General features: G+C 46.8%; 2 protein-coding genes across 4 annotated transcripts; one reads left to right on the plus strand and one right to left on the minus strand.

Moving 5' to 3' along the window:
* Positions 1-46: 46 nt before the first annotated feature.
* On the minus strand, positions 47-11,805 carry FBXL12 (F-box and leucine rich repeat protein 12). 2 transcript variants are annotated; one of them, XM_049708576.1, is made up of 4 exons: positions 11,320-11,805; positions 6,254-6,402; positions 6,068-6,140; positions 47-1,530 (listed from the first exon to the last, which is right to left on the minus strand). In XM_049708576.1, exons 2-4 carry the CDS (start codon positions 6,337-6,339, stop codon positions 709-711), a joined length of 981 nt encoding a protein of 326 aa, XP_049564533.1. In that variant the 5' UTR covers positions 6,340-6,402; positions 11,320-11,805; the 3' UTR covers positions 47-708. The 2 variants fall into 2 exon arrangements, with proteins under 2 accessions (XP_049564533.1, XP_033256919.1); XM_033401028.2 differs by lacking the exon at positions 11,320-11,805 and adding an exon at positions 4,984-5,024 and having other exon boundaries at positions 6,254-6,318.
* A 34-nt stretch (positions 11,806-11,839) lies between these two features.
* On the plus strand, positions 11,840-13,532 carry UBL5 (ubiquitin like 5). Of its 2 annotated transcripts, none has more exons than XM_033401030.2 (5): positions 11,840-11,994; positions 12,366-12,432; positions 12,640-12,723; positions 12,885-12,922; positions 13,378-13,532. In XM_033401030.2, the coding sequence occupies exons 2-5, from the start codon at positions 12,377-12,379 to the stop codon at positions 13,419-13,421; spliced, it is 222 nt and encodes a 73-aa protein (XP_033256921.1). In that variant the 5' UTR covers positions 11,840-11,994; positions 12,366-12,376; the 3' UTR covers positions 13,422-13,532. The 2 variants fall into 2 exon arrangements, with proteins under 2 accessions (XP_033256921.1, XP_033256920.1); XM_033401029.2 differs by having other exon boundaries at positions 11,843-11,994; positions 12,317-12,432.
* The last annotated feature ends 5,869 nt before the right edge of the window (positions 13,533-19,401 follow it).

Below are 19,401 nucleotides of genomic sequence, written 5' to 3' on the forward strand. Positions count from 1 at the left end.
AGAGCGGAGGCTGAAGGCACATTTGTTGAATGAATAAACCAAATGCTTTTTTGAAAAACGTGATTATCTTTCTTTAATAGCAAAATAATATATATTGCGCAAAACTTGGAAAATACAGAATACAAAATACTGAAAGGACAACTTAGAAACTTTATTAACATTTCGAACATCAAAGCATGAGTTGTATCTGCCCTTCTCTCCGTGTCTCCTGCGTGCATGTAGGACTATCAGTGGTGTGTCGGCGTGTCAGTGGTGTGTCGGCGTGTCAATGATGTGTCAGTGTGCTGATGCACATGCGTTGACAGCCCTTCCAGGCTTCCTAAGGGGCCTTGACCCCTCAGGTCTCCCTAACTCCTAACCCACCCTTCCACATCTGTCCTGTTCCTGAGAATGGCTCTTCATCCAGGACCTTCTCGGGCCTCAGGGCTGGTAAAGAGTAAGGCTTTGCAACATAACCGAGAGGTAGCTATGGTCTTCCTCATTTCTGGAGGTGAGGACAGGGCCTCCGAGAGGCTGGCTGATGTCACAGAGGCCACACAGCTGGCAAACCATGATTCTAATGATCTGGAGGAGCCAAGGCTTAGGTTCTTTCTACCTGTGGCCTTCATAGCTCTCCAGCCGGATTACCTGCCCATGGTAAGGTGCTGCTCAGAGGGTCTGGGACTCATTAATAAAAGCTGAGAGGGGTCTCAGGCTCGGCTGGTGCAGTCACATCCACCAGTCCATGGACTCTTTGGGGCAGGCCCTGACAATGACCATACAGTGGGGTAACCCCTTAGACAGGATCCTCTCTGCCTCCTGACCCTCCCAGCCCAGCCCCTGCAGCTCAAGGACCCTGAGCTTGGGCATGGTGAGGCAGGAGGAGAGGATTTCATGCGGGGAAGGCATTTCTGGGGTGATGAGCGGCCCCAGCAGGCACAGACTCTCCAGGGCCGGCATGCCCTCCAGGACCGACAGGCCAGGGGCCGAGAGGCCCCGCACGGTCAGCCGGATCTTCCGCACATCTCGGAGGTGGCGGCTGATGGCCAGGAGGGTGCTGTCGGCCGAGAGGGTGCAGCCCAGCACCTCCAGCCTCTGCAGGTAGCTCAGCTCCTGCAGGCCCATATCCAGCCCGGTCTCGGTCACCCGGTAGGTGCCGCCCAGCACCAGCGAGCGCAGCGCGCGGAAGCGCGTCAGGCCCTGCAGGTGCTCGTCGCGGAAGGCGGGGACACGGTCCAGCACGATGCACTCGAGCAGGGGCAGCACGGTGGGGTCCTGCTCCTTGAGGAGCCAGGCCATGGAGATCTCACAGCTGTGCAGCTCCAGGGTCCTCAGGGTGCAGGGGAGGCTGGTGATGGGCACCATGCTCAGGTTGGCCACGTGCAGGCAGAGGCGCTTGAGGTTGGGGCACTTCTGGCCCAGGGCCCTCATCAGGGCGGGGGACAGCTGGGGAGCCTGAGAGCCCGAGAACAGGTAGCCGCCCATCCGCAGGGAATGGAGCCGGGATGCCATGTACCGGCGAAGGAGGTGCCACATGACTTTAGGCCGCATCTGTAAGAACCAGAAACGGGGTGGGGGGGGGGCTGTGACTGGGGGAGAGATGTGGGGCATCTTCCAAGGCCCCCACCTGCCTGGAGACAGGCAGTCCCCAGCTGGGGCTCTGATGTTCCCTGGGAATTCTGTCCTTCCCTCACCAGCCTCACGCCACCAGATACCTCCCCAGGAGCAACAGGATGATTTAATCTGTGTTGACCTCTAGGTTGGAACAAAAGCAATGGCGATAAGAGACCATAATAGATCTGTCTCTAGCAAGAGTTATCTTCTGCAGTAAGCAAGAAAGTAAATCCACCTGGCAATATTTTTATCCCTTTCTTAATGACTACCTCCTCATAGAAATAAGCAACATAAAATAAAACTGAAAAAGGCTAAAACTGCCCAGGGTAAATCAGATCTAGGTTAAAAGAAAAAAATAAAAATCACAGCTTGGTAATAGTGAAAGCTGCAAAAATTAACCCTGGGAAATTAGTAGAAAACAAACAAACGAACTATAACTAACTGGTACCCTGTGCATTTCATTATATGTACATTTTAGCTTCAAAAAAAAAAGGACAGAAAAAAGAAATTGTAGGGACTTCCCTGGTGGCGCAGTGGTTAAGAATCCGCCTGCCAATGCAGGGGACAAGGGTTCGAGCCCTGGTCCGGGAAGATCCCACATGCCGCAGAGCAACTAAGCCCGTGCGCCACAACTACTGAGCCTACACTCTAGAGCCCACAAGCCACACTGAGCCTGCATGCCACAACTACTGAAGCCTGCGTGCCTAGAGCCCGTGCTCTGCAACAAGAGAAGCCACTGCAGTGAGAAGCCCGCACACTGCAACGAAGAGTAGCCCCCGCTCTCCACAACTACAACGAAGACCCAACGCAACCATAAATAAATAAAATTAAAAAGAAACTGCATACCATAAAATCTGTTGACGAGTTTTTTTTTTTTGTAAATATGACTTTTTTATTAGCAAAATCCACGACCAGGCAAGAGGATATTTTGCTGCCTCTCAGTTACACCTTTTCTGTTGGGTTCTTGGTATCCCTAATCCTTTTATTCCTAAATTCTTTTTTAAAATTTTTTATTGAAATATAGTTGATTTACTATCTTGGGTTAGTTTCAGTGTACAGCAAAATGATTCAGAATATATATATATATATTCTTTTTTTACATTGTCTTCCATTTTAGGTTATTACAAGATTTTTAGTATAGTTCCCTGTGCTATACTGTAGGTCCCTGTTGGTTATCTATTTTATATACAGTAGTGTGTATATTTTAATCCCAAACTCCTAATTTATCCCTTCTCCCTGTTGACTACTCTTGACAGAGGAATCAAATCTTCCTGATAAAATTTGGACCTGCAAGTTTGGGCCGAGGGAAAGGGACTCACTAGAAATATTGCCCACTAAAAGGGAACTCACAAAAGTAGAAGCGACCGTTGGCAAAATTTTAAATGCCCACGAAGCCAGAGGTTGAATCCCTTTTACTTGTAAAAGGACAAAATTAGAAAATCCTTTAAGTTTCATAATATCAAACACTGGCCAGGATGTGGAGAAGCAGTTCTCAGGTCCTGCTGGTGGCACTTGGTCTGGATACTTTGGAATGCGATCTGGTGGGTTTTACCGAAATGTAAAATGTGGACACCCACTGGCACCTGTTTTGTTTTTAAGAATATGCGAGCAGGAATTCCCTGGCGGTCCAGTGGTTAGGACTCCGCACTTTCACTGCCAAGGGCCCGGGTTTGATCCCTGGTCAGGGAACTAAGATCCCACAAAAAAAAAGGGGGTGGGGAGCATCTGCTGCTTCTCTGGGAAAGAACAAGGTGACCTGGGTGACAGAAGTAGGGAGACCTTACTTTCCAATTTTTATTATTTTGTACCTTTTGAATCCTGTGTATATCTTTTTTTTGCACCGCCCCCCTTATTATTTTTTTAAACTAATTTTTCAGTTTGTTTAAATGCACATACTGCCTGACCTAGTAAGACCTCTTTTGTGGAATTTACCCTACAGAAACATTAGTTTCTGACATCGTGGTTTTAACAGCAAAAACCAAATGTCCACTGATAAGATAACAGCCATGTAGGTAGTAACTAAGAACAAAGTAGATCCAGAGATATGAACCCTGGTAACTCCTCAAAACATGCAGGAAAGAGTGGCAAAATGATACTTTAAAGGTTAAAGAAAAAAGAAACAATACTATATATTTTATATGGGTACAATTATTCCAACCATAATGGCTAACTTGTATTGAGTACCTACTGTTTGCCAGGTGCAGTGATGAGCACTGAACTAGAAAGCTCACACAGTACCTGGTTGTGTAGCAGGTACCTCTGGAAAAATGCAGTGGCCAGAATCTTGTTGCAAGAGTACAGCTATGATTCAACACAGCCTGACTCCAAAGGCCAATCTTGCTCTTGTAACCACTTTCCTTTCCTTCCCTTATACAGGCCCAAGGATATAAAGGCATAGAAGGAAATATTCCACACTTATAATAGTGGTTACTCTGGGGAAGGGTTGAAGATACCAGGGGATGACTGTCAAAGGCTCTTAGCTTCATCTGTGGCAATACTTCAATGGTTTTTTGTTTTTAGATATAATTGACATATTATATTAGTTTCACGTGTACACACAATGGTTCGATATTTGTATATCTTGTGAAATGATCACCACATAGTCTAGTTAACATCCATCACCACACATAGTTATACTACTTCAACATTGTTACAAGAATTATTCATGACTTGTGTGATTTTTAAAAATTAAACCTCAAAAAGAGAAACGCAAAACAAATGTTCTAGTTAATCTCTATTACATATGCTAAAGCATTTAGGGATGAAGTGGACTCTTGTCTGCAACTTATTTTGAAGTGTATTTAAAAAATAAAATGGATTGATGGATGGAAAGAGGGATGGATGGATCGGTCAACAGGGGATAAAACAAATGTAGTTAAATACTAATAGTGGGCAACTTCGTGTTCTCTGTACTATTCTTTCAACTTTTATATATGTTGGAAATTTCTCATAATAAAATGGCAGAAAAAATAACTAAGAACTACATTATTATGTAATGTGTTAGTTTTTTAGTACAGAAAAAATAACCATTTTTAAAGGTGATTTCAATAAAAATAATTTCTATACAAGGCCACAACTCCTTATCCAAAACTCCTGAAGACAGATGGGTTTCAGAATTCAGAATTAATGTGGTACAAATACCATATATAATACCATCAGAAGGGTCAAGGGCAGCACCTTGTTATCAGATTAATATTTTTCAGTATAACATGACTTTTATTCCAAGTGGGATAAGGAGAAGGACATTAATAGCCTCACACCAGTTCACATCAGGTGTTGCCACCAAATGAATTTGTGCCAAGCTTACAAAAAACCTTTTCACTTTTCTGGCTTTCTGATTTTGGAATTGCAGATGAAGAACTGAAAGTGAGAAAATATAAAGGATCCTACCTCTCAGAAATTGTACTTCTAGGTTTCAGAGTAACTGGTACCTGGATGCAAGAAGACAGACACAAGGACATTCTTGTGGAACAAGAAGCAACAGCATCAGTAACACCTTGAAAGTTGTTAGAAATTTGGAACCTGGGGCCCCCACTCCAGGCCACTGAATCAGAATCTGCATTTTAACAAGATCCCCATAGGTGATTCGTATGCACAGTGAAGTCTGAGACACTGCCTTATAAAGCTGTCCACAACAGTAGAAAGTTGGAAATAACCTAACCATCTGTCAACAGGAAAATAGATAAACAATTTGTGGTATATTCATTTAACAGCAGTTAAAAGGAATGAATTAGATTTACAAGTGCTGATTAGAATAAATTTCAAAAGCGATGCGTGAATAAAGCTGGTTATATAAGTAAAACAGCATTTAACTATCTAAAGAGTAGAGCAGCATTATCTAAATTTTAGAAATACGTTAACAATACTGTGTATTGCTTACGGGCACACACATAAGAAGTAAATAAAAACGCGAAGGGATACAAATCCACTTTATGATAGTGGTTACCTCTGAGGAGGGTTTCAAAAGTTCAAGAGATATACCTAAAACTGTTGTATGCATATGTGTATATATAAACATTTGTATGTGTGTTTCACAAGATCAGCAGTAAATAAGGCCAAAGGTTAAAAAAGGTTAAATCTAGGTAGGGGGGGAAATAGTTTCAGATATTATCCTCTGTACATTTCTACATATATTTGAAATAGTTCATAATAAAAAGAAAAAAATAAAATGCAAATGGGAGAAAGTGGAAATGGTTTGCCTGCACCACTCAGGAAATTAATTCTGGAAATAAGTTGACTATGGAAAATGATTTCTCCATGAAAACTCATCAATAAGCCCTTTCCCTGCACGACTTTGGTAACACCCATTCTGGAGGTGGGGAAACTGAGGCCTGTACGTCACAGTGGAGCAAATAACTGACGCGGCCGGGATGCACCCGGAACAGCCTCGCTCGAAACACAGGGTTGGAGGCGTGGTCCTCGAGGTCGGGCCAGCCCGACCTTGGCCCAGACCTGCCCGGCCAGCCCCGCATACCGTGTAGAGCGTCAGGTCGACATGTCGCCACAGCCACCGGTCGTCCACCAGCCTCTTCCAGCGGTGACAGACCCTGGGGAAGGGGACCTGCCGTTAGAACGTCCCGGCCCCGCGGGGACCAGATGTCCATCTCCTGGTGCAACCCCCCCCCGCCCGGCCCTTCCCTCGCGCGGGGCGGGGCCGCACCTGGAGATGCGGATCCTGTCCCGAACCGGGAGGTAAGAGAAGATCTCCAACAGGACAGAGTCCGGCAAGTCCGCAAAAGTCGCCATAATCCCGCCGACACGCACTTCCGCTTCCGGCGAAAGGGACTCGTTGACTCGCCTTGGAAGCCCCTAAGAGACGGCAGGAAGTGAGGGTGCCGGCAGGGAGGTGGTCGTGGCTTCCGGTAGCCGGCAGAGTTCTGGCTTTCCTCTTGCGGGGACGTGGTTGGGCCCTGGAGCCAGACCAGCACGGGATCTGAACGCGGCACCGAAGGTGGGGTTAGGGATTAGGACCAAGCCCGGAAGGCGTGGCTAGGGCGATGACGATACCCGGGGGCGGGGTTAAGGGCGGGAACGAGACTCGGGGGGCGTGCCTGGGGAACTAGGACCACGCCCTGAAGGCGTGGCTAGAGCGGTGACGAGGCCCAGGGGCGGGGTTAAGGGCGGGAACGAGACTGGGAGAAAGCGTGGCTGGGGCGGTCACGAGCCCTAAAGGGAAGGATTGAGGGCGGAACCAAGAGCGGAGGACAAGGTGGAGAGTTCGAGAATAAATTTGTATAAGTGAAATAGCTTGTTAAAAGGCGTGTTGAATTTTTCGCTTTTATTGATGGCGCCAAATTGTTCTCCACAGAGCCTGAACGGACACTCCCTCCAGATATATATCACTCTTTTTTTTCTAAATATATTACTCACTTTTAAAGTTGCAATTCATAAGGGCAGTGAAATTTATTCAAACATTCCCGTATTGATGAGTATTCACGTTGCTTCCAGTTCTATCACCGCAATATCGGCGCTAAACATTCTCTTTATATATGTATGTACATGCATGTGTGTGTGTGTATATATATATATATACACACACACACACACACACACATACATATGTAATATATACCTCCTATGTTTTTATTTCTATAGGATAAATAACCAGGAGTTGGGTTGATGGGTCAGAGGACATGTGAAGTTTAATTCTGAATAGGTTTTGCCAAATCACACTCCCAAGAGCCTATAATGGCAATACATGGTTTTGGGTTGTTTTTTTTGTTTGTTTTGGTTTGGTTTTGTTTTTGCCGCGCTGTGCGGCTTGCAGGATCTTAGTTCCTCGACCAGAGATTGAACCCGGCCAGGGCAGTGAAAGCACCGAGTCCTAACCACTGGACCGCCAGGAAATTCCCTGGCAATACATGTTTTTAATACACACACAGAGAAGAAATTGGAGACGTTGAAAACTGTTTTAGAAATAAATGCAAACTGGGACTTCCCTGGCGGTCCAGTGGTTAAGACTGTGCTTCCATTGCAGGGGGTGCAGGTTCGTTTTCTGGTGGGGGGATTAAGATCCCGCATGACGGGCAGCCCGGCGCCCCCCCTCAAAAGAAAGCAAACTCATTAAGATGTATATGTTAGGGCTTCCCTGGTGGCGCAGTGGTTGAGAGTCCGCCTGCCGATGCAGGGGACATGGGTTCGTGCCCCGGAACGGGAAGATCCCACATGCCACGGAGCGGCTGGGCCGGTGAGCCATGGCCGCTGAGCCTACGCGTCCGGAGCCTGTGCTCCGCAACGGGAGAGGCCACAACAGTGAGAGGCCCGCGTACTGCAAAAAAAAAAAAAAAAAAAAAAAGTATATGTTAAATGTGTGCAATTTTGTATATCAACTATATCTGAATAAAGCTTAAAAATCTGTATGCTTTCACTTATCCATAAATAAATAAAAAGTAAAACACTGTGGTATTCACCTATCAGATTAAGATGAGGAAGCCAGAAAATACCCACACTAGCCTTGGTGTGAGGAAGTAGACCTTCTCAACCACTGCAGATGGGGCAGAATTGATGCAAAATCTTTGAAGACAGTTTGGCAATATCAGATTGCAGCCCCTGTAGGGCCCAATAATTCCACTTCTAGGATCTCAAATTGTCAGAAAGAATGAGGTAGGTCTTTCTGTGCTGTTTGGAACAATCGCTAGGATATTGTTTTCTTTTAAAAGCAAAAGGTGTAGAGAACAGTGTATATAGTTTGATCTCGTTGGATATATGTATTTGTTGTGTTTCATTTTATACATAAAGGCCTGTATGAAAACAAAGTCATTCATTTCTGCCCTTTGACACAACTTAAAATATTGTATGTTACTTGAAAATACAAAGTCCCTATCTCCATCGAAACGCGTTATTGACATCTGAGAGGTTTCATCATTTTCTTGGGAGGCTCTGTATCACATGTTTGAAGACACAGAGATGAAATGAAAACTTTTAACTGTAATTGTCCCTGCGGAGGGCCTGGGGTCTGGAGGGTGAGGAAACTTTATGCTGCTGTATATAATACTTCTGTACTGCTTGAATTTTTACCATGTGCAAGAAAGTTCCAAATGTTTTATTAATAAATCCAACCCCTTTCATATTTTTCCTCAAACAAGAGCACAGAAAAAAAATGCTTCATGCTCTGGCAACCATTTTACGACTGTGGGAGAAAAGACCAAAAGAATCACATAGAGGTCAAGTCGCTTGCCAGGGCCACAAGCCCAGATTTTTCTGATGCCAGAGCGTGGGCCTCTATCACAGTGCTCTCCGATTCCCTCTGGAAAGCCCATGCCAGCACGCAGGGGCAATGACTCCTCTGCTCCCAGCGCCTTGGGCTTCCCCTTCACAGCACCTGTGTCACACTGTATTGCAAGGACCTCTTCACTTGTCTTCTTTACTTGTCTTCCTCCTGTATCAGACTGAATTCTGGGGTGGCAGGTCGGCCTTGGACACTGCTGCATCTCCAAGGCCTGCTGACAGGCTGAGATGTTGGGAGAAGGGACCTCCTGAGCAACTCTCTCCACCTCTAAGATTATTTCCCCTCTGGTGAACCTTTAAGTTCAGCGGAACACAGGTGTCGCTGACCCCAGCTCAGTTACACGGGTTTCCTAAGAACCATCTCCTCCCCATCAAGCATACAGGAGTGGAGGGATGGGAATCCCCAAGTATAAGCTCCTTCCTCTGGGTCAGAAACTAGGCAACAAGGGGCAGAGGGGCCCTGCCCAGCTTGCTCCTTGAGTTCTGACCCAGAACTCTCCCTCCTGGGAAGCATCTACCTCCTCACAAGAGCCGCTCTGACAGCAGGTCCTTCGGCTGCCTAGACGGGAGGATGGGACTGTCCTGGCCCCTCAACAGGCAGGCACTGAGGCCCTTCATGGGAAGCGCCGAATGATATTTACCAGGATGTGGAGAGAGGTCTCTAAGGTGAGGTGTCCTGTCTCCTGAGGCCTTTCCCCCTCCCACCTGGCTCTGGAGGAGGCAGTCCGTGCAGCAGTGGCAGCCTAGTCCTGGGACTTCCCATTGCCCATCCCCTCCACTTCCTCAGGATGCCTTAGCCCAGTTGGGGCTGGCGGCCCCCGACTAGATCCCCACTACTGCCCATGGAGCCCAAGCCCCCAACAATCCCAGACTTTATATTCCTCCCCTTTCAGCAGCACTCCTCACCCCTTTCCAATCTCCCCCAGCCCATAACTCAGCATCACCATCCTGTGCCTTAGCTCCCCTTTTTTTTTTTAATTTTTAAAAACATTTGGGGTTTTTTTTTTTTTTAGCTGCACCACACAGCTTCTGGGATCTTCGTTCCCTGGGCACGGATTGAACCCAGGCCCTCGGCAGTGAGAGCGCAGAGTCCTAACCACTGGACCGCCAGGGAATTCCCTAGCTATCTTTGAATCAAACATTGAAAAAATAGAACTTCTTGTTTTAAAAAAATAACATTTACTTTTTCTTCTGATTACAAAAGTAACATATGTTCATTGTAGGTAATATGGGAAAACACCAAAAGCACCAAAAAGAGGAACATGAGACACAGCAATTCCACTGTCTAGTGGTAAACACCATCAATATCTGGTGTGTCCTAGTATTTCTATGTGAGTGCAAAAATGTGTTCCTTCCAAACTTTCTCGGGCACATTAGTCCCCTCAAGCTCACCCTTGACCTTCCCATCTCCCCCTCTTGCCCCATCTGTTCTTCTGCAAGAGGACTGTCAGGGGCTGGTCCAAGACCGATTCTTACTACAATCCTAGGGTGGGGATTGCTCTCCCCATTCATGGATGAGGAAGATGAGAATCAGAGAGGGGAAGAGTTGAGATCACACAGCTTAATATTAAGGGGTTTTGACTCATCTGTCTGGATCCAAAGCCTGTGTCTCCAATCTGAATAAGCTTTCCATTCAGATTCCCTGCCCGCTCAAGCCCACTCAGAGGGATTCTGCAGGGGTCGGAGAAATAACGGATCAAAGTCCTGAGGCAGGAAGGCCCCTGAGTCTAGTGTTTGAGGTGGGACTCCTTGGGCCAGTTCCCTAAGGCAGGACAGTCCCAACAGGGTCACAGAGCATCTTCCCTTTCCCCAGGAAAGCATCTCATGTCTTCCACCTAATCTCATATCCTAGATTGAGAAGGCGGATTGGGTGAATCAGAAGTGGTGGCCCCGCGGCTTCCCTGGTGGCGCAGTGGTTGAGAATCTGCCTGCTAATGCAGGGGACACGGGTTCGAGCCTTGGTCCGGGAAGATCTGACACGCCGCGGAGCAGCTAAGCCTGTGCGCCACAACTACTGAGCCTGCGCTCTAGAGCCCGCGAGCCACAACTACTGAGCCCATGTGCCACAACTACTGAAGCCCGCGCACCTAGAGCCTCCGTGCTCCGCAACAAGAGGAGCCACCACAATGAGAAGCCCACGCACCGCAATGAAGAGTAGCCCCTGCTCGGGGCAACTAGAGAAAGCCCACGCGCAGCAACGAAGACCCAACGCAGCCAAAAATAAATAAATAAAAATTAAAAAAAAAAAAGAAGTGGTGGCCCCTTTTCAGAGTGAATCCTTTTAGGCTCACCAAACTAGGAGAATCCTGTCTGCTGAGAAGGAACAGTTCAAGAGTCAGTTCCATTGACAGGTTGGACTTAGGGAGGGGTGTTCTCTATCCCACCAGCTCTGGGGAACCAGACCAGTTCAGGGGCTGCTTTGGCGCTGAAAGGCAAGGTTGGGAATTGGTACACAGTGCCCCCTGTAGGGCGGGAGCGACCTTCCTTGAAGATACAGACCTGGGAGATTTTGCAGTTGCAGGTAGGCGTGCAACGTGAACTCCATTCTGGTAAGTGCTGGTATCCAGGCCAGGATCAGGAGGCTCCTTCAATTATTGACTGCAGTCTGCACCCAAGATGTCCCTGGGGGCAGGCGAGATAAGCAGAGGGAAGGGGTGAGCAAAACGCTTCCGAGGCCCAGCCCTGAATGAAGGCAGGGGGGCGGACGGGATGCCCGCAGGACTTGACCCAGGCTCCCCAAAGCCCTAAAGCTGCAGTTAGAGGCTCCGTCAGGCTCAGGAACGAGAGGTCATCCCCGCCCACCGAGATGCCACACCAGACGGCGTCTCGGCACAGCGAAAAGCCTTCAACTAACTGCATCCAAACGGCTGGGCGCCGGTTCATGACCTCTGACTCTCCACGCCCCTCCCCCGCCCGGACCCTCATTCGGCTCCACGCTCCGTCCACATGTGTCCCTCTACTCAGGCTCGGGACCCCAAAGCTGCTCCTGGGAACCGCAAGCCCACTTCCGGCCCGGGGCTGCGAACTCCGCGCGGTGTTGACGGGCACTGGGAGGAGCGGAGGGAGGAGCTTTCGGCTGCGCACTTCCGCTTCCGGTTCTTAGCGTCAGCGCTAGTCGGGGCTCTGCCTTCGAGCGAGCTTGGTGTGGCGTCTGCTGGTGCCAGGAGATTCAAGGTGAGGTGGCCAGGGGGAGAGGCCCGGAGTAGCGGAAATTTGATGGGACCCGGCCATCGAGGATCCGCCCGCCTGCGAGAGGCGAGGCTCGGCCTTCAGGCTACCTGAAATGGGACTGGGCCGGGCCGGGGGGGTGGGACGCGCGGCTGCCTGGGGTCCGCGGTCGCCGTGGGGTCCGAGGTCCTGGGACTTGGGGCCCAGGAAGACTGCGTTCTGGGGGATTGAGGGGGGCGTGAACATTAAGTCTCAATAACCGGGTGCCTTGGGGCCTGAGGGACCCCTGAAGTCCTGATTCTTTTGCTTCTGTCCCCGCTCTGTGTAGCTCCATCCTGAAGTCCTGATTCTTTTGCCTCTATCCCCGCCCTGTGTAGCTCCAGCCAGGATGATCGAGGTTGTTTGCAACGACCGTCTGGGGAAGAAGGTCCGCGTTAAATGCAAGTATCCACTGGCGGCCGAGAGGCGGTGGCTTCCAGAGGGTGCTTGACATGAATGAGGCAGGCAACTCAGTCTATGTTGTAGGGTGATTTTAGTTAAACCCGGGGGCAGGGGTGGGAATGGGGTCCTGGCAGAGTGCATTCACTACTGGAAATGTCCTCGTCGCGTTCTATCTCCCCCTTCCATTTTCCTTAATTCCTCTGCGCCCAGTACTGATGACACCATCGGGGACCTTAAGAAGCTGATTGCAGCCCAAACTGGCACCCGTTGGAACAAGATCGTATTGAAGAAGTGGTGAGTACAGGGGTAGAGCTGGGGGCTGGACAGGAGCAGGCCAGAAGTTTTTGGTTGGGGGAGGGCTGCAGCCAGCCCTTTGCTTAGGCAGAACTTCCTCAGCTTGCCTCCAGGCTGAAGGGCCTCCTTAGGCTTTTTCCTGAAAAGTTTTTATCCCGCAGGTACACGATTTTTAAGGACCACGTATCTCTGGGGGACTGTATCCTTTGACTTCTTGAGAAGGGGTCTCCTCCATACCCGGACTTGGTTCTCTTTGTTCAATACTGGAGTCTATATGAGATTATGCACATAATGTGTTTAACTTAATATGTGGCACATGCTAAGTATTTAGAAAATGGGAGCCATGTAATTATTTTGTTGGGGGAGGAGGGTGGTTGGTGAAATGTTTTGATTTGACTTGGCTTGTAAGACTTTGACATTTTTCAGTCAAAGTATTTATTACTGAGCTCCACTTGAGTTGGGTACGGGAGGTCAGAGTGGAGGGAGACTCGGGCATGTTTGTTGTGCAAAAGGAACATGAACTTTTTTAAAAGTTTGGATTCTTTTAAATTAAAATGATCCAAACTAAAATGTGGCCACCCCGACCCAACTGTGACAGATGGGAGGGGTGGGGTTGGAGCCCACAGTGAGGATTCCTTAACGCCTGTACTTCAGATGAAATCCACGATGGGATGAACCTGGAGCTTTATTACCAATAGGGCAGAATTCCTTCTCCCTGTCCTTCTCTCTTCCCCCACCCTCGCCCCCCACACTAATATGGATGCTTGTGTTTGAAAACTCATGTTAATAAAAACTTAGAGGCTGCTTCATTCACTGTTGTCATCTTTGAGTGAGGGCTATCTCTTGAAGGGAGGGTTGGCATCTGGTCGTCACTATATTCTCAGTACCCAGCTGCTCAATAAGAGTTCAAGATTGGATCAGTGAGGGAGCCAGTAGACTGGGAGCCTGAATGGAAGACCAGAGCTCTGGGGCTAGCTATGTGTCTCTGAAGGTCAAGAGATCCTGGGATTATTGTCACCCTAACAGACCAAGGAACCTCTGGGTAAGGACAGTAGATGTAGTAGTTAGGAATACAGGTTTAGATTCAGAGAGGCTGTGGGTGGAATCCCAGCTCTGCCACCAACTGTGACCCTGGGCAAGTTACTTAATCTCCCTTAACCTTCATTTCCTTATCCAAACTGGAACCGACAGTGTTTACTTCAGTGGTGTGTTGTGAAGTGGAGATGAGATAAAGCATGATTAAGCAGCCACAGTTCTTAGCGCTTATGAAATCCTTGTGGACAGAGTGAAACAGTGTGGCATAGGCTATAAGAAGAACCCAGCCTCAACAGTCAGACCAACTGGGTTTGAATTTTGATCATTAGCAGTGGAATTTGGAGGAGTCAGACTCTCTGATCCTCAGTTTCTTCCTCTAAAAGGGGGAACCATGATGACAATCACGTTGCCATGAGATAATGATGAGATAATTGATAATGATGAGATAATGGAGTTAAAACAGCAGGATGGGGCTTCCCTGGTGGCACAGTGGTTGAGAGTCCGCCTGCCGATGCAGGGGACACAGGTTCCTGCCCCGGTCTGGGAAGATCCCACATGCCACGGAGCGGCTGGGCCCGTGAGCCATGGCCGCTGAGCCTGCGCGTCCGGAGCCTGTGCTCCGCAACGGGAGAGACCACAACAGTGAGACGCCCACGTATCAAAAAAAACAAAAAAAACAGCAGGATGCCTGGCATTATTAGCTGTCTCCTGCCTTCTTCCCTCAGGTTTGAGTAGACAGGACCCCAAACACTCCATTTCTGTTCCCCTGGCCACAGATCCTGGGGTCAACCTTGGCCCTGTCCTTTCCCAGAGCCACATTCTGGAGCTGCTTTGAGAGTTTCACCTAGAGCCTTGCTCCATCCCTTCTCCCCTCTTTGTGTATTGACTTGGCTGATCCTCCTCAGGACATAACTATGTTCAAGTCTAGCCCACTGCCCCACCCAGGCTCCTGCCTGCCTTTTGCCACCAAGCTTCTTGGGATGCAGACCTGCCGGCTGCGTGGGGTGATCGTCTCACCTTGGTCTCCATTGGCCACCTCCCTACCTGCTCCCTTGGCTTCCCTCCTGTCCCTAGGACTCCACTTCCTCCTGACAAGTTAGAAATCTGTTTTCTGGTAACCCTGCTCTTATAGGTCAGTATCCTCCTTACCTGTCTGCTTAAAAAACAACCCCCCCCAATTTTTTTTTTTTAATTTCATGACAACCTTGACAAGGTGAGTCCTTGTTTTCAAATCAGCATAGAAAAGTACAGGCCAAAAATAAGACCCCACTCCTGGCCCCATTCTCTCTCCTGAGGTCAGGCCTTTTTCAGTGCATTTACATAAACTTCAGTTTTATTTTTAAAAAGACTGTGCCAATAACTACTTGTAAAAAAAATCCAAATATTTTGTTAAAAATTGTTTCTTATTTTTATAATATCCCCACCGACAGTGGCAATAATTAACATTTGAGTGAATCCAGAAGTTTTCTGAAATACAACCTGTAGTTTTTATACAGTTGGAATAATTATATATTATGTAATATTTGCATACCATTCAGCGGTTTGCTTTTTTATGCTTCTTTCTATATAAATTATCTGTTTCATTCTTTTTCATTAGTATTTTTATTGATTTTTGTTTGCTTTTTTTTTTTTACATCAAAGGGCAGTATGCAGGGATTTTTGTGGTGATGGCTGGAACTGTAGTGGTGGATGCAGGACTCAGCATTTGCTAACCAGGACATAGGGAGAAAGATGGAATGCAGGCTGTCAAATAAATCTGCCTGTATTACAAATGAATCACATGTCCCCACCAAAGGGGTTAGGGGAGAAAGGAGCTGACCTAAATAACCTTGAAAAAGTAATTTGATTTAATACTGTAAGGATAAAGAAAAAAGAATTATACACAAACACTGTAGTTGGTAACTGTGTTCCTTACAGTGGTATAACTTAGCAAATCTGAAACTAGTTTTGTACATGTATACACACACAGGGTTGGATAATATATTGTATATAATTAGAGCCAGGTTTCTTGCTGCTGGAGAAAGAAGTTACAAATCAAACTAGGAGAGGGTACAGTGGAAGGGAGTGGGTAGAATGAACCCTGTGGGGCTGGATTAGAGTTGGGAGCTATCAGTGTGGACTCATGGTTTTTGTTTAATATGTTACAGACACATGTAGAAATACAGACATGTGCATATATCCATATATTTCCTTTACCCACTTAGAGGGACCAGAAGCCGTGACACCCCAGTATCAGTGAGCACACCCAGCAGCCAGATCTTGCTTTCTAAATAATATTCTCCAATAAAAGGAACCAGGGCTTCTGGGAGAAGTAATTTCGGGTGGGGGTGGGGAGGAGGAGAAGTAATTGATTCCAGAGCTAGGGCAGGGAAAATATAAGCTGAGCCCGTATTTTCCTGCTCTTATAGGTCAGTATCCTCCTTACCTGTCTGCTTAAAAAACAACCCCCCAAAATTTGTGTACCAGAAGGTAAGAAGTACTCAAATAAAAAGGACGGAAGCATGTTGAAAGGGCACAGAGGCCAACCTGTGAAAAAGCTCTCAGTGGCCAAATTTGGAACAACTTGAGCAACAAAATAACGATAGTATTGGATTATAACCCAAAGAATTAAATGTCCTTGAGCCCATGCTCATATAAATAAATAACTGAATATGTAAATGAGTGGGGGAGAAGGGACAACTCTTCATTACAAAAGGATTTCAGTTAGTTGTAGAAGGAAAGAGAGAAATAAGAAATCACCCACCCTTGCATCACCGTAGTAATAATTGCTGTAGGCAAGATGCATTAATAGATGCTAAAATTGGTGGGCAAAAGTTTAAGCAGAAGTAGGATATTTGCACAGTCTCAAAAGTATCTCTCCCAAAAGTAGTTATTCATTACAAAGGGGAAAATAGTTCAGATACTGCCCTAACCAAGTGATCAAAAACGTCACAACTGAGAGGCAGCTTCTAAGATGGCCCCTAGTGATCTCATGTATTCATACCCTTGTGTGATCCTCTCCTCTTGAGTATAGGGTAGATCAAACTTCTGACAAACAGAATATGGCATAAGTGATGGTATATCACATCTGAGATTGGGTTGTGAAGAGACTGGTTTCTATCTTGCTTGCTCTCTTGCTCATTGATGAAAGCCAGATGCCATGTGAGCTGCCTTACTGGCCCCCAGCCAGTAGCCAGTGAAGAACTTGTGGTCCTCAGTCCAGTATCCTCTTAGCAACTGAATCGTGCTAGCAACCATAGGAGGGAACTTGGAAGCAGATCCTATCCAGTTAAGCCTTCAGATAAGACCACAGACACCCTTGCTGACACCAGCTAAACTGTACTGGAAACTGAGATGGCAAATGTTAATCCACTAAATTGCGGGGTAATTTGTTATGCAGCAGTTGAAACCCTAACACTACTAGTAATACATTGCAACATCATTGATCACCCAGTATGATGCACTGAGAAGGGCATATCATCTCTGTGGTATCCCTCCCAATAATGCATAACCTCAGTCTAATCATGAGAAAATACCAGACAAACCCCATCATGACCAAACATCAGAATGAGAGACATTCTACTCTACAAAAGTATCAAGAGCATGAAAGACAAGGAAAGACCTAGAAATTGACATATTGGAGGAGACTAAGGAGACATGACAATGTAGATCCTGGAACGTAAAAAGGATATTGGTGGGAAAACTGGGGAAATTCTTTTAAAGTCTAGTTTAGTTAATAGAATTGTACCAATGTTGATTTCTTAGTTTTGATCATTATTCTGTGGCAGAATTTCTCAAGTTTTGGCACTGTTGACATTTTGGGTGGATAATTCTTTGTGCATTGTAGGATGTTCAGTAACATACTCAGCCTCTACCCACTAAAAGCGAGTAGCATCTCCTTTCTTCCATTTGTGACAATCAAAAATGTCTTAAAACATTGCCAAATGTCCCTTGGGGAACAAAATCACCCCTAGTTGAGAGCCTCTGTTCTATTATGTAAGATGCTAATATAAGGGAAGGCTGGGTGAAGGACACTGAAAACTATACTACTTTTGCAGCTCTGCCCTAAGTCTAAAATTATCTTTTAAAAAGTATTATTACTACTGTGCTCATATATGCTTGTAAAAAAGAATCAAAATGTTATGTTAGAACTTAAGTTCCCATTTCTTCCTTCACCTGAATCACCAGTGTTAGTCATTAACATATTTGAATAAATCCAGAAATTTTCTGTGATATAAAACTAGTTTTTACACAATTGAGATAATTGTACATACTCTAATAATACACATAATTAAATTATTTTTTGTTGATTTTTTTTGGTTTTGTTATGCTTTCATACATACTATAATTGCCACACTGTACTGTGACTTGCTTTTTTTTCTCACCCAGCAACACATATCCTTGCTATGGACCAGACATTGTTTTTGAGTGCTTTACATAGATTAACTCATTTAACCTTTACATCAAAGGTATTTATGAGATATGTATTTTTCTTACCCTCATATTGCAGATGGAGAAGCTGAAGTGCACAAGTTAAGTAATTTGTTCAAGGTCATAGCAAATGGTAGAGCCAGGCTTTGAATCTAAAGCAATCTGGCTCCTGAGTGCTCTTAACCTTCAATTCCCATCCTGCCTCTATAATTTGTCATAGACATGTTTCCCTGTGTTTCATGTCATTACACCTCATTCTTTTTAACGGTTATGTAAGGGCCTGTGCTATAGATGAACTGTAGTTGAACTCTTCCCTGTTGGTGTCTTGACTCCCATGTCTATCTCCAGCCCTAGGTCTCCAACCACCTCCTCAGTGTCCCACGAGTGCCACAGACTTAATTTTAAATTGACTCATTCAACTATACTTAAATAAAAAATAAATTAAAAAAATAAATTGACTCAAACTGAGCTCATCATCCTTCCATCCGCGCCTCCCATCTGAATGGCAATGCCAACACCCACTAGTCACCCAGGACGGAGGCAGGAGCCAGACTGGGAGGAAATAGGTGAAGTAAAGTAGACTCCAACGGAAATGTAAGGTGCTTGGGTCATGGGTCAGTAGCATAGGGAAAGAGACTTGCACAAAAAATTAAAAGGAGGTGGGCTAGCTTTGGACATCTGGAGGAAACAGGTGGGAAGACGGAGGATGCAGGAGCCAAATTTAGGCTTCTGGGTTCCTAGCTGTTCATCACCAAGGTAACTGCGTTGCTATGGCAACAGCAAAGGCAGCACAGCCTCTGCCAAGAACCTTCTCTGCTGCAGTTACCTCCATACAAACCAGACACTTCCGCATGGGGAGCTGCAGCCCTCCGGGTACGGCTTAGGAAGGCGGGAATTGCTGCTGCAGTAGCCAATCGGATGAGCTCTGCGGCGAAGGACGCAAAGGAGAGGTGAGGACTTCTTTGAAGCTCGGCAAAGGGCGTTGACAAGGAGGGCTCGTGTCCCTTTCCCACCACTTAGGGGCCGAGGAAAGGAGGAGGGCGGGGCCTGGGTGAGGCCGACCGGGGGCGGGGCCCAGGTAAAACCGTGTGGGGTCCCGCCCACCCCCGCTTCTGCTCAATAGGAAGCCAGAGAGCCCGTCCGGACAGTTGGGGTGTCCAATGAGTGTCGTCGCTAGACCCCGGTGCGGGGCGGGCCCATCCAATCGGCAGCGGCGGTGGGCAGGCGCGGGCG

Source organism: Orcinus orca, chromosome 3 (assembly GCF_937001465.1).
Source record: "Orcinus orca chromosome 3, mOrcOrc1.1, whole genome shotgun sequence".
In the NCBI taxonomy this organism is placed as follows: Eukaryota; Metazoa; Chordata; class Mammalia; order Artiodactyla; family Delphinidae; genus Orcinus; species Orcinus orca.